General features: G+C 44.3%; 1 protein-coding gene across 4 annotated transcripts; it reads left to right on the plus strand.

Annotated features, from left to right (window-relative positions):
* Positions 1-52: 52 nt before the first annotated feature.
* LOC129819698 (polyhomeotic-like protein 1) lies at positions 53-11,699 on the plus strand. 4 transcript variants are annotated; one of them, XM_055876191.1, is made up of 15 exons: positions 53-265; positions 1,305-1,423; positions 1,663-1,773; positions 2,018-2,095; positions 2,337-2,474; positions 4,963-5,127; positions 5,424-5,505; positions 5,598-6,613; positions 6,721-6,844; positions 7,125-7,294; positions 7,494-7,608; positions 7,692-7,779; positions 8,398-8,551; positions 8,838-9,048; positions 9,391-11,699. In XM_055876191.1, coding segments are annotated over exons 1-15 (2,724 nt in total). In that variant the 5' UTR covers positions 53-264; the 3' UTR covers positions 9,543-11,699. The 4 variants fall into 4 exon arrangements, with proteins under 4 accessions (XP_055732166.1, XP_055732168.1, XP_055732167.1 ...); XM_055876193.1 differs by having other exon boundaries at positions 7,494-7,584; XM_055876192.1 differs by lacking the exon at positions 53-265 and adding an exon at positions 443-796.
* Positions 11,700-11,701: the final 2 nt, after the last annotated feature.

An 11,701-nucleotide genomic window follows, 5' to 3' on the forward strand; every position in this document is an offset into this window, starting at 1 on the left:
CTATCCTTGGCAAATACAAAGTCAGCATCTTGCTTGGTTTAATCAATCAATGTACTGTGTCTGTGTGTGAAAGTGTGATAAATGTTTTGTTAACCTAATTTTTGACATCCACCAGCTGGCATTCCTTACACCGCAATACCTCTTCGTTTGTTTGTGTGTTTCATTTGGAAATAGTATTTCAACATGACTCGGACTAGGTGATGCTGCGAGAGACCATTTTGAGTGACAAGTTTAGAGCTTGAAGCTTGGGAGGAAAGCGGCCAAAGTAAGTACATTTTTAAACATCGTTTTGAAATAAAAACGTAAGGGTAGCTTTACTTACAAACGCATCTTAGTTCATGGGAAGGTAAAACGGTTTCTTTCATTTTACACACATGAAACAATGATTTCTGGGAAATGTGTTTATGATCGCAAAATTGGGGTAATCAAGTTCATAGTAGCGGATGCACACGGCTGCAGGAGTATTTTCAAGATGCAGCTACAGTGTAACAGGGAGCATCACATACATTGTAGCAATTACTGACATATTAACCGTGTTGCTATTGCAGGTAGAGATTACATTGTAACTATGTTGTTGTTAAACATTTTGGCACGCATAGGTCATGTGTGCCGTCATTCCTTTGCGCCGGAAAGGGACAAACATCAAAAGGAGGCGTTGTCCTCCACACAATTTTATGCAAAATATCAACAACCTAATTGAATGTACTATAATATCGTCCTGCAAAAGGAATTGTTGCATACTGCGACGCATTGTAGTCGAGAGAGAAACAAAGGTGGCAATACACCGACGTCCACGGTGAGCAATGGATTTGCAGCATACGATGGGCACGGGTAGCTAACTAGTCACAGTAGCTAGCTTGTGTGCTAGCACTGGCTGCAACTAGGTACTGTAGCTAGCTAGCAAACTACTGTAATGGCTAGCAGCACTCAACTTGCTTCTAATTATAGTGCAACAAGTGAGCTGTATAGCATGTTGCTAGCTAGCTAATAATCATTTACCTTGCAAGCGACTAATGATGCATGTATTACTAGCTATTGAATTTATGTTGCATGACAATCAAATGTTTGCAAGTTTAGCCAGGAGAAGGAGTGAAAGGAGGCATGACATTCTTGATTGATGGATACAATATCGTGTCAACATGTAAATATAGATGTTAGCTTTCCAGGCATGACAGATATATTCCACATCTCCACAGAGCTGCAGTGTGAATAATCCTTTACCTTCCACCAGTGACTGATAGCCATGTCTTTTGACATTGTTTTCAAGTCAGCATTTGATTGAACGCTTCTCTTCTTTTCCTCAGTGATGGAGACAGATGGGGACCAAAACCAGGGCTCTACCAATGGAACCACTCCATCAGGGGTGAACTCCCGCCCCTCTCAAATGAACTCCATGTCCCTGTACGAGAGACAGGCTGTGCAGGTCAGTAACTGTGGGTGGGTGTGCATGCATATGAATGGGGATATTATGTATAGCCTAATGCCTTTTTCTGACATGGCAATCCTTTATTGTACTCAGTGTCACACCGGATCATCTGTAATCCTGCCTGTAGTGTAGTTATCTCATTATCACGGTATAAGCGCTCGTATATCAACCTGCAGGCTATTGACAGTGCAATGGCATTACTCCCTCTCCCTGTTTTCTATCTTGTGCAACTGAAGGCCCTTCAGGCGCTGCAGAGGCAGCCCAACGCAGCGCAGTACTTCCAGCAGCTGATGCTGCAGCAACAGATCAACAGTGCCCAGCTACAAAACCTGGCTGCAGTACAACAGGTAAAGAAGCATCTTTATGAACCACCCCTACTAATAATGCATGCTCAGAATAGAACAGCATGGGTGCTGTTTTGACATGGTCAGGTTGCGAATGTTTCGGCTATAGGATGACAGTACACTATGTTGAAACGTCATCATGAGGTTTGCTACATAGTCCGTTTTTACTGCTCTAAACTTGACTAGGATAGAGCTTCTGTCCATGCAGTATGGCTTTTGACATTAGTCCCTGTCGTCCCTGTTCTAGGCCACCCTTGCTGCCAGTCGTCAGTCCAGCCCTCCCGCCAACAGCACCTCTCAGACCACAAGCACAACAGTCACATCTGTACGTTTACACATCTATGACAACTAGTAGGCGTGCTACCCAAAATCACTGATAAGAATACAGCTTCAAAGAGGCCACTCCAGTAATATTTACTTAAAATCACAATTTGCTGTTTGAGAATGATAATGACATTCTATATATTTGAAATCACTGGCACCTGCATTGTTTGATTGTCTCCACAATAGTCAATAGAGTTAGCTTTGATTGTTCTCAAAGCCACTTTTTCTCCTTTCCTCTTCAGATGAATGTAACCACTTCTGGGGGCGGTGCCATAACCAGCACCCGCGCAATAGGCCCAGGCTCCTCCGCGACATCCACTATAAGCCAATCAGTGCTGCTGGGCGGAAACGCGGCAGGACAGGGACAGATGTATCTGAGAGTGAGAACCCATACACTATTGCTTGATTCACACTATAAGGCCGACCCGAACAAAACTTTGCTGGCTTAGTTCCAGCTCCATTATGGTGGATGCATAACCAGGTCAGCACAGTACTGCTTAGGGCTGTGACGGTCACGAAATCTAGTTAGCCGGTGATTGCAAATAACTGTCGATCTCACGGGAGTTAAATCCAGCATCTCCTGGCTTCCACACATAGCCTACAAGCCACTGAGGCAGACCTGTGGAACATCTACATTTTAAAAAGTCTAATAAATCAATGTAATATAGCTTACACCTTCACAATAAATCCATTATTTATTTTAGACTGGTCTAAAGAAACATGATATGAAGAAAATGTAGTCTTTCAGAAGAACAGAATAGCAAACTCTAGGGGCTCCTTAGTGGCGCAGCGGTCTAAGGTACTGCAGTGCTTGAGGTGTCACTACAGATCCGGGTTCAATCCCCCGACGCAATGCTCTCGACTTTCTCCTCTCCCGAGTCCGTACGGGAGTTGCAGCGATGGAACAAGACTGTAACTACCAATTGGATATCACGAAATTGGGGGTAAAACGTTTTTTTTTTTAATACTCTGAGTTGTCCTTATGTTAGGCCCTGATCTGGCTATGCCATATGGCTGTGGGCTACACTAGTTCAATTAGCAGACAAGATTTGTTTAGAATTCCATAGCATTATTTTATAGTATGAAGTATACAATTGAACAAAGCTGAATAAAATAGAAAGGATATTTTTGCCGAAGGATTTGCGCACATGCGACTATTCTTTGTTGAGCGGTTAACATAGAAATAGGTACTCCTATATGCTTAATTTAGAGTTATTAATGTATCTTTAATTGTTCTACCAACTAAATGTTTTGATGCGACTAATGATGATTTGAAAAAAGTCACTTGAAAGGCATGAGCTCTGCTTTGTTTTTTGGGCAGACTGTACACACGTCGTCAGTCTCTCGTTCACAATTTGAGAAACACTTTGTGTGGCCATAATGCACCCTAAAAAATCCATGCCTTTTGCACCTCTTCTCCCTGAGTGCTGCCTGTTCCGAAGCACTTCTCACTCACACCACTCTCCATCATGTGATCTGGTCTCTCACAGGCTACAAGTGAAGACAGACACATTGGCGTGCGTTTTGAAGATATTGGAAGAACTGTCCACATTAACTTTTCGTCAGCCAACAAGATGAGTAGGCCTAATGAACAGAAAAAGCACTAGCTTTTATCAATCTACTATTCCCCATAGTACAAAAGTTTACCTATTCTGTGCGAGAAATAAATATTCCAAACATAGTCTGGGGCAGTTGTGGGATGTGATAGATGCCAAATTAATTAACTGCTAGCATCAAAAAAAGTTTTATGCAATGTGGCTGATGCAACAGATCAGAACATTTAACCTAAAATGTTGATAAACTATTTGGCTATTTCTTCACATTATAGGCGCATCAATGCGCACACAGCAGTAAGCTATAAGTGTGAATGTTCCATTAGTGGGAAAACACCATTATTAAAAGTGCTTTTATTATAAAGGTGCATTTTTATGGTTATCTTCCCCAAACTTGAAACTCACACGCTGCTTATGTATGCCAGTTAAGCTCTATTTGGCCACGTTAGTTGTGATACAAACCTTATCAAAACATTTAGGCCTATGGGCTACATGAGGTGTGGACTATGATTCGAAGACAAAAAAGGGCATTGTTTCTTGTCTTAAGATGGGCATCAAGTGATAATATATCATTCACAAGTGATAAGCTAATATTTTCACCCATCAGACTTTTCTTTAATCTTGTCTTTACATATACTAAATAATATATGTGTGAAATCCGTTTTGATTTAGAATGGACCATTATCATGCGCATGTCTCGAAACAGAGGCAGGGGAAAAAAATACATGTCATCTCTGCACTTAAATAGCGAATGGAGGACACTCATCGCAGCCAGGTAGGCTATACTCCTGTTGTAAAGATAAGCAATTTGCTTAATATTAGGAAAGTTGAGAAATAAATATAGTAGGCCTAGCCTATGGAAAGCTGATGGGATCCTCCTCTTTTTAATAGAGGCCATCACTCTGTTTTCTCACGCAATTGCATAACCTATAGAAATGTTGCGCAACATGAGCTCATGCGCTCTCATTAAGTGTTTCATTAGATTTTCGATGACATTTACAGTGATGTCAGAGTGATTAGAGGGACAATAGAGTGCTGAGGACCAGGCAGTTAGCAAGTTTGGTGGGCTACTAATGCCCATCAGCAGCATCAGAGCTTGGAGAAGCCTAATTACCGTGACTAAACGGTCACATGGAATTTGACTGTCTTCATGACTGGTAACCGCCGGTGTGGCGGTAATACGTTCACCACAACAGCCCTAGTACAGCTTAGCTTGGTTTGGGCTTGGCTCAAGAGTGTGAGTATAGTATCAGCTTTTGTCATTTGCCTCCATGAAAGGACTCTTTGATTGACAGTCTCTTTTGTTATACTGTAGGTGAACCGGTCTCTGAGGTCTCCCCTCTCCTCCCAGCTCATCTTTATGCCTGGTAGCACAGCAACCACTGCCATGGCAACAGTCACGCAGCAGCCACAGACTCAGCAGCAGCAACAACGGGACGATACACCTACTTCCTCCAGCAACCAATCAGACAATGACCAGGTATGGATCAACTTTGTATTTGTGACTGAGAACATTGGAGTGAGTCCTGCTTTAGTGATGTAATCTAGAAAAGCTTGTTCCCAGTCCTGTTGGTGCTGTCTTGCCTGTACCTGTGGCCATTACAGCACAAACGGATCTGGGACCAGGCAAAATCTTGAATATTTGTGCAGTCAAACTACAGTATTGGGCTCTGAAATTGGTGAAACTCTTGCTTTTTCTTCTCTTGCATCCCTCTCTCTGGCCTCTTCTTTCCATCAATCGTCATACACTCATCTCCCCCTTTCTCTCTGGGCCAGGTACAGAACCTGGCTCTGCGATGTGTCGGCAGTCCCAAGGGGGTCGGGGTCAAGACTGAAAACCCAGAGAGGGGTGAAACAGGTGGGGAGTGAATTCGCAGCATACCTAGCCTTACTTACTTGGCATACCTCCTTACGTGTTAGTTGTTCATTTTCTTCCTCATTCTTTCCCAGCGACCTACTCCCTTATCCAGTCATCTCACCAGTTCAACCAGTCCACTCCACAGTCTACCACTAAACCAACCCAACAGCAACAGTCCCACATCAAGATCCCCACCTACATCCAGAGCTCCAACGCCAACCTGTCCTCTCTCAACCTCAAGACAGGCAACCACCACTCCATCGCCCCCTCCTCACCCTCCACCTCTCTCCCACTCTCACAGCTCCTCCTCTCCGGGCCAAACTTTGGCCGGGGCGGGGCTATCACCACGGTAACCTCCGCCGCCACAGCGACGCACATTCTGGTGCCCACCTCCAATGCGCCCACCCAGTCTCAAAGTTACCAGGTGGCTGCTGCCACCATCAAGCCCATTGTTAGTACTCAAACGCTGGTGGTTCAGCCTCTGCAGAAAAGCACTGTTAATGACAAAGGAGGGAACGGTCCCGTTCCAATCCAGCCGAAAACTCAACAGGGTCTCCGTATGCCCCTGCAACTGCCATCCCGCAACCCGCCTCCCATCCTCCCCGCACCCCCCGCCAACAATCAGACTAGTGCCGCCCAGCCTCCGCCGCACATCCCAGTCCAGATAGTAGGAGCCAGGCAGAGCTCCATAGGAAGCCCCCAGGCTTTGGCCTTGGTCCAGGCCCGGAACACCTGTTCACAGGATGGAGCTACTCTTCTGAGTAGTTCCAGCAGAGCCAGCATTCTCACCATGGTGGCCTCCATCACTTCCAGAGAGGGAGGGGTGATAAACCGACGGACGAATTTAAAGAGCCTTCAATCAGCCCAGGAAGCACTCCCATTGGCTCACATCTCTCACGTGCACGCGCAAGCCAATCAGAATCGTAGCCCTGGGCTGAAGGCAAATCCAAATTGCACCTTGGCCAGCAGCATCTCCTCTCAGTCCCAAGCAGCCATCTCTCATCCCACCCTCTCCCATTCCTCCCACACTTTACCCCTGCCTTTGGTTGAGGCGAGCAGCACCGTAGTGGCTGCCAATGGAGAGTCTATGTGTTCTCAGCCTCCCCAGGTGAGTTGTTCATTGCTAATAGCACTGATAACACTACAATTTACTGATGTTTCTAAACAACGTAGTGGTTGTCGATTCCATTTGTGAAGTAATGACATTCCTCTCAGGGTAAGTCGATGAAGAGGAAATCCGAGTCAGTCGCAGCCAATGACGAAGATGGTCCCCCTCCTCCGCACCTTGTTCCAATGAGTGAACACTCCCCTGCCCTCTCCTCCTCCGCAATGGAAGCAGGTAAGGAATCAGCTAATAAATGGGCCCACTTGTCTTCAATACTTTGCCTTTCTCATTCCTCTCATTTATGACCACTGAAAGGATAAGAGTGCAAGGAGACAATTTTCCACCTTGGCCCAGCCACCAAGCTGACAAATCCCCTTAGATAAATACCTATGCATGATTCCGAAAGCCTCACGTTTGCACAGATTTAGCCACTGTGGCCAGGCAGACTTGTTTAAAATTGTTCAAAAATAAATTGATAAAATCCTTTCTCTCCCCCCACCCTTCTTTTCTCAAGGCCCTGGTCCACTTTCTCCCTCTCCCTCTCTTTCCCCTGCTCTCTCGATGTCCCGTACGGGGGGTGGCCAGGGGGAGAGAGCCCCCCCTCAACAGGCTGTGGTCAAACCCCACGTCCTCACCCACCTCATAGAGGGCTTCGTCATCCAGGAGGGAGCTGAACCTTTCCCTGTACGTACAGTATTCACCTTGGGATTTGTCATTTTTGGAGAAGTTGTAGCTCTCATACACAACATTCATTCATTCATACCCTTTGGGGATATATACCACCTGATATAAATAATGACATGCACTGTAGACAATATTCTCAATTCCCTGTAATCAGTATTGTTGAACACAACACATTTTGTTCCTGTATTTTGATTGACAGGTGAGTGGGCCAGTGAAGGAGCCAGCTGGAGAAGATTTGGCCATGGACAATCTAGACGCTAGTCAGCCTGAGACTGTGAATACAGCTACAGGTTCGGCTCAGACCACAGTCCCAGGTCACGTTTCTATCAAAGCCTCTGGTTTGACCACAAACTGCAATTGGTATTGTTCTTTAAACCTTTTCCTTTTCTCTTCCCAGTGCTGAAATGTGAGTACTGCAAAAGCTTCGCCCCAGCCAGACAGTTTAGAGGGACCAAGCGCTTCTGCTCCTTGACCTGTTCCAAGAGGTACAGTCATAGTACAAATTCACTGCAGTATGTCTACTATATGTCAGTATACACTGAGTGTACAAAACATTAGGAACACCTTCCTAATATCGAGTTGCTCCCCCTTTGCCCTCAGAACAGCCTCAATTCACCGGGGCGTGGACTCTACAAGGTGTCGAAAGTGTTCCACTGGAGTGCTGACCCATGTTGACTCTGCTTCCCACAGTTGTGTCAAGTTGGCTGGATGTCCTTTGGGTGGTGGACAATTTTTGATACACGCTGGAAACTGTTGAGCGTGAAAAACCCAGCAGCGTTGCAGTTCTTGACACACTCAAACCGGTGCGCCTGGCACCTACTACCAAACCCTGTTCAAAGGCACTGAAATCTTTTGTCTTGCCCATTCACTTTCTGAATGGCACACATACACAAGCCATGTCTCAATTGTCTAAAGGGTTAAAAATCCTTGAACCTGTCTCCTCCCCTTCATCTACACTGATTGGAGTGAATTTAAGTGACATCAATAAGGGATCATAGCTTTCACCTGCATTCACCTGGTCAGTCTATGTCATCGAAGAGCAGGTGTGTTTAATGTTTTGTACACTCAGTGTATGCCTACTATATTCCTCCATGTTGCTCCAGGTATAATGTAAGCTGTAGCCAGCACTTCCGCCTGCGACAGGGGGGTCACCTCTCCCACTCTGACGAGGACGGGGTCCTGAGGAGGAGGGTTCCCCACAGGACCAGCTCCGAAATCGCCAGTGCCAAAATAGCCGGGAGACCCTTACCAGTTAAGGTAATGGTCAGTTGATCATTGATAGTTGTACACTTGTTTGTGAGCTGACATGGATGACTGAAGAGACTTCTGTCACGTGTATCGCTGTCTGTCCAAACTAGAAAGGGTGAAAAGTATGGTGCTCTCTATATGGGTTTAAATCACTAACCCTAATTTAAACGTTTACCTTTCAATCCTCAAAATCTGCTTGACGGTAATGCCATATTTGTCGTGTTCAAGTGTGGCCATGTTGTGACTACCCTGTTGCACACGTACCTCTCACACAGTACTGGTTCATTGTCTACAGTGCCGCTCAGAGTCCAGCCGATCGGAGGACATCTCCAGCTGCGGAGAGGAAGAGGACGACCTCATGTCCCTCTCCCCGGCCTCCTCTTCTTCCTGCCACCAGCCTCCGCCCACACTCCGATTGGAGGGCTCGGAGGCGCCCCACTTCCTGCCCGGCAGCCCCGCCCAGTGGAGTGTGGAGGAAGTGTCTCAGTTCATATCATCTCTGCAAGGTTGGTACCACAGAGATGAGCTCTATATTGTACTTCAGTTACTATAGACAACATTGGTTGATACCATCAGCTTAGAAGGACATGCGTTGTCATGCAACAACACCCAAATGCTACTCTGTGTTTCTGTTGCTTTTGAAATCTGGAATTACAGTTATCTTGTTTTTTTTTGTTGTGCTTTTTTAAATCTCTCTTTCTATGATGAGGTAGCAGCCCATTGCTATTAGATTTTCACCATTGTAAATGCTATTCATGTTATTTTCTTGTTTACCGTCTCCCCTTCCCTCTCTCTTACTCCCAACCTCCCTCTTTCTCTCCCTCTCTCCTCCTTTTCTCCTCTCCCAGGCTGTGAGGAGCTGGCGGACCATTTCCTGTCGCAGGAGATTGACGGACAGGCCCTGCTGCTACTCCGAGAGGAGCATCTCATGTCCACCATGAACATCAAGCTCGGTCCCGCCCTCAAGATCTGTGCCCACATCCACAACCTGAGAGACTGAGAGGAAGAATGAACGGAGGAAAGGAGAGGTACTCCCAAGAGAAGAAGATGTGATGGAGAGAGAAAGGAGGTGACAATATGGCTGTTGAAATACTTTTGAACCGTATTAAGTGGGATCCCTGTTGATTTTACTATGTTTTGTCAAAACAAACATAGAATGAAAAGTGGAAAAAATGAGCCTTCTATCCACAAAACGTGGACCTTAAATGTGGAGTATTATGTTATATTATGTGAGTGAGTGTGCAAACCCTTTATATGTGTGTAATATTTGCCTATATATTTAAATATACCTTTGTTGGCTGGACTGCCTTTGTTTACGCTGTAGAAAATCATTGTGGAAATTGTGGCCTTTGAGTAGTTTCGACGATCGAAAATTAGTACTAGAACGGAGTCGTCCGTAAAAGAAAAAAAACGTGTTTCATATCATTCCTTATTTTTCCGAGTCATTATGAATGGTAGGGTCATGTTAAGCAATAGACCATTGCCTTTGCCAACCATTACTGGGGAGTAGCAAATATATTGGCCTAAGAAACTTGATAAATAGAGGGAGACATTTTCTGTCTGTTGAAATGAGCAAGTAACTCACAATTTGTGCACAGGATTTATATTAAAAAACGTCCTTTATAAAATGTATGTGAAGTGGCAGCAATAATCTATGCGGATCTGAAGTACAGGGATACCCGATCCAAGTGATACCATCCCATAGGCTACTGCAGTTTTCCAAACATGTTTCAGATTATATGCCTTCCTGCCTATTTGAAATGTTAGTTTTTTTTTTTACCTCAACGGGATCGTTATCCCTTAACCGGGACGGTTGTTGCTAGATATGCGATAATGTGACTAGAAAACATTGTATACAACAGCCAACTATCCAGGACATAGACATGTCTTATATGGGCAGAAAGCTTAAGTTCTTGTTAATCAAACTGCAGTGTCCAATATACAGTAGCTATTAAAGGAAAAAAATACCATGCTATTGTTTGAGGATAGTGCACAACAAAAAAACACTTATCACGGCAACTGGTAAGATACATTCACCTCTGAAGGTAAATAATGTACTTACATTCAGTAATCTTGCTCTGATTTGTCATCCTGAGGGTCCCAGAGATAAAATGTAGTTTTGTTTGAAGAAATCAATTTTTATATTCAAATGTAGGAACTGGTTTCTACAGTTTGACCCCACTGCTGTCTCTAGCACCACAACCACCCCGCCTGGTCATCTAGATGTGTGAAGGTTAGGGTCTTGATACATCATGTATGACATTCCTGGGAGTGTGTAAACTTAAATGTTTTATTACCATAGCATTTTTCTATGTCCTCTATAGTTATGTACTTGAAAATGTATAAATTGACCTATTCGGCACATTTGGGAAAACTCCTGGCAGACTTGATGCAAAATATTTGTGTAGCGAGGTTATTCTTCACTGAACCAGTCGGAAACTTTGCATACACACTGTTGACATCTTGTGGACAAATCTAAATGACACCTAGGATCCTATCTTAATGTATGGCCTTTCTCTTGCATTTCAAAGATTAAGAAGAAGAGGAAAAAAATGAAATCGCATGTTTTTTTGGTTTGTATTATCTTTTACCAGATCTAATGTGTTATATTCTCCTACATTAATTTCACATTTCCACAAACTTCAGTGTTTCCTTTCAAATGGTATCAAGAATATGCATATCCTTACTTCAGGTCCTGAGCTACAGGCAGTTCGATTTGGGTATGTCATTTTAGGCGAAAATCGAGAAGAGGGAAAAAAAGGTTCGATCCTTAATCTTATGTAAGGTCTTTTCAGTGTTACTCACAGGAAGAGCTATTTACAGTAGTGGACAGAAAATGTCACCAAGGTCGTGCTCATTAAGGCATCAAACGGAAGGAAACAGAGGGACTACCTGGACTTATCCAATAAGAATCAGTCATTTTCATGCCGCGTGCCGCGTGTAATGAACATGACCCTGGATTGTGGTATTCCTCATAGCTTTCCTCATAACTTGCACCTGTCCAGGGCTCTTGTTACAGTAGCAATGACTGTGGCTATTATGAATAATCAATAATCTTATGATTAGGTGCTCTGCTAATTGTGTGTTTTAAATTTAAAGCTTGGAGAAGGCTAGGTCAATATCGTGCAAAGAAAATAAACGAACTACTAGGACAACACG

Source organism: Salvelinus fontinalis, chromosome 22, assembly GCF_029448725.1.
Source record: "Salvelinus fontinalis isolate EN_2023a chromosome 22, ASM2944872v1, whole genome shotgun sequence".
Classification (NCBI taxonomy): domain Eukaryota; kingdom Metazoa; phylum Chordata; class Actinopteri; order Salmoniformes; family Salmonidae; genus Salvelinus; species Salvelinus fontinalis.

Coding starts and splice junctions, on each gene's coding strand:
- LOC129819698 (XM_055876191.1), top strand. Junction 7,295..7,493: donor AGGGAGCTGAACCTTTCCCT/GTACGTACAGTA, acceptor TTTGATTGACAG/GTGAGTGGGCCAGTGAAGGA. Junction 8,552..8,837: donor GGAGACCCTTACCAGTTAAG/GTAATGGTCAGT, acceptor CATTGTCTACAG/TGCCGCTCAGAGTCCAGCCG.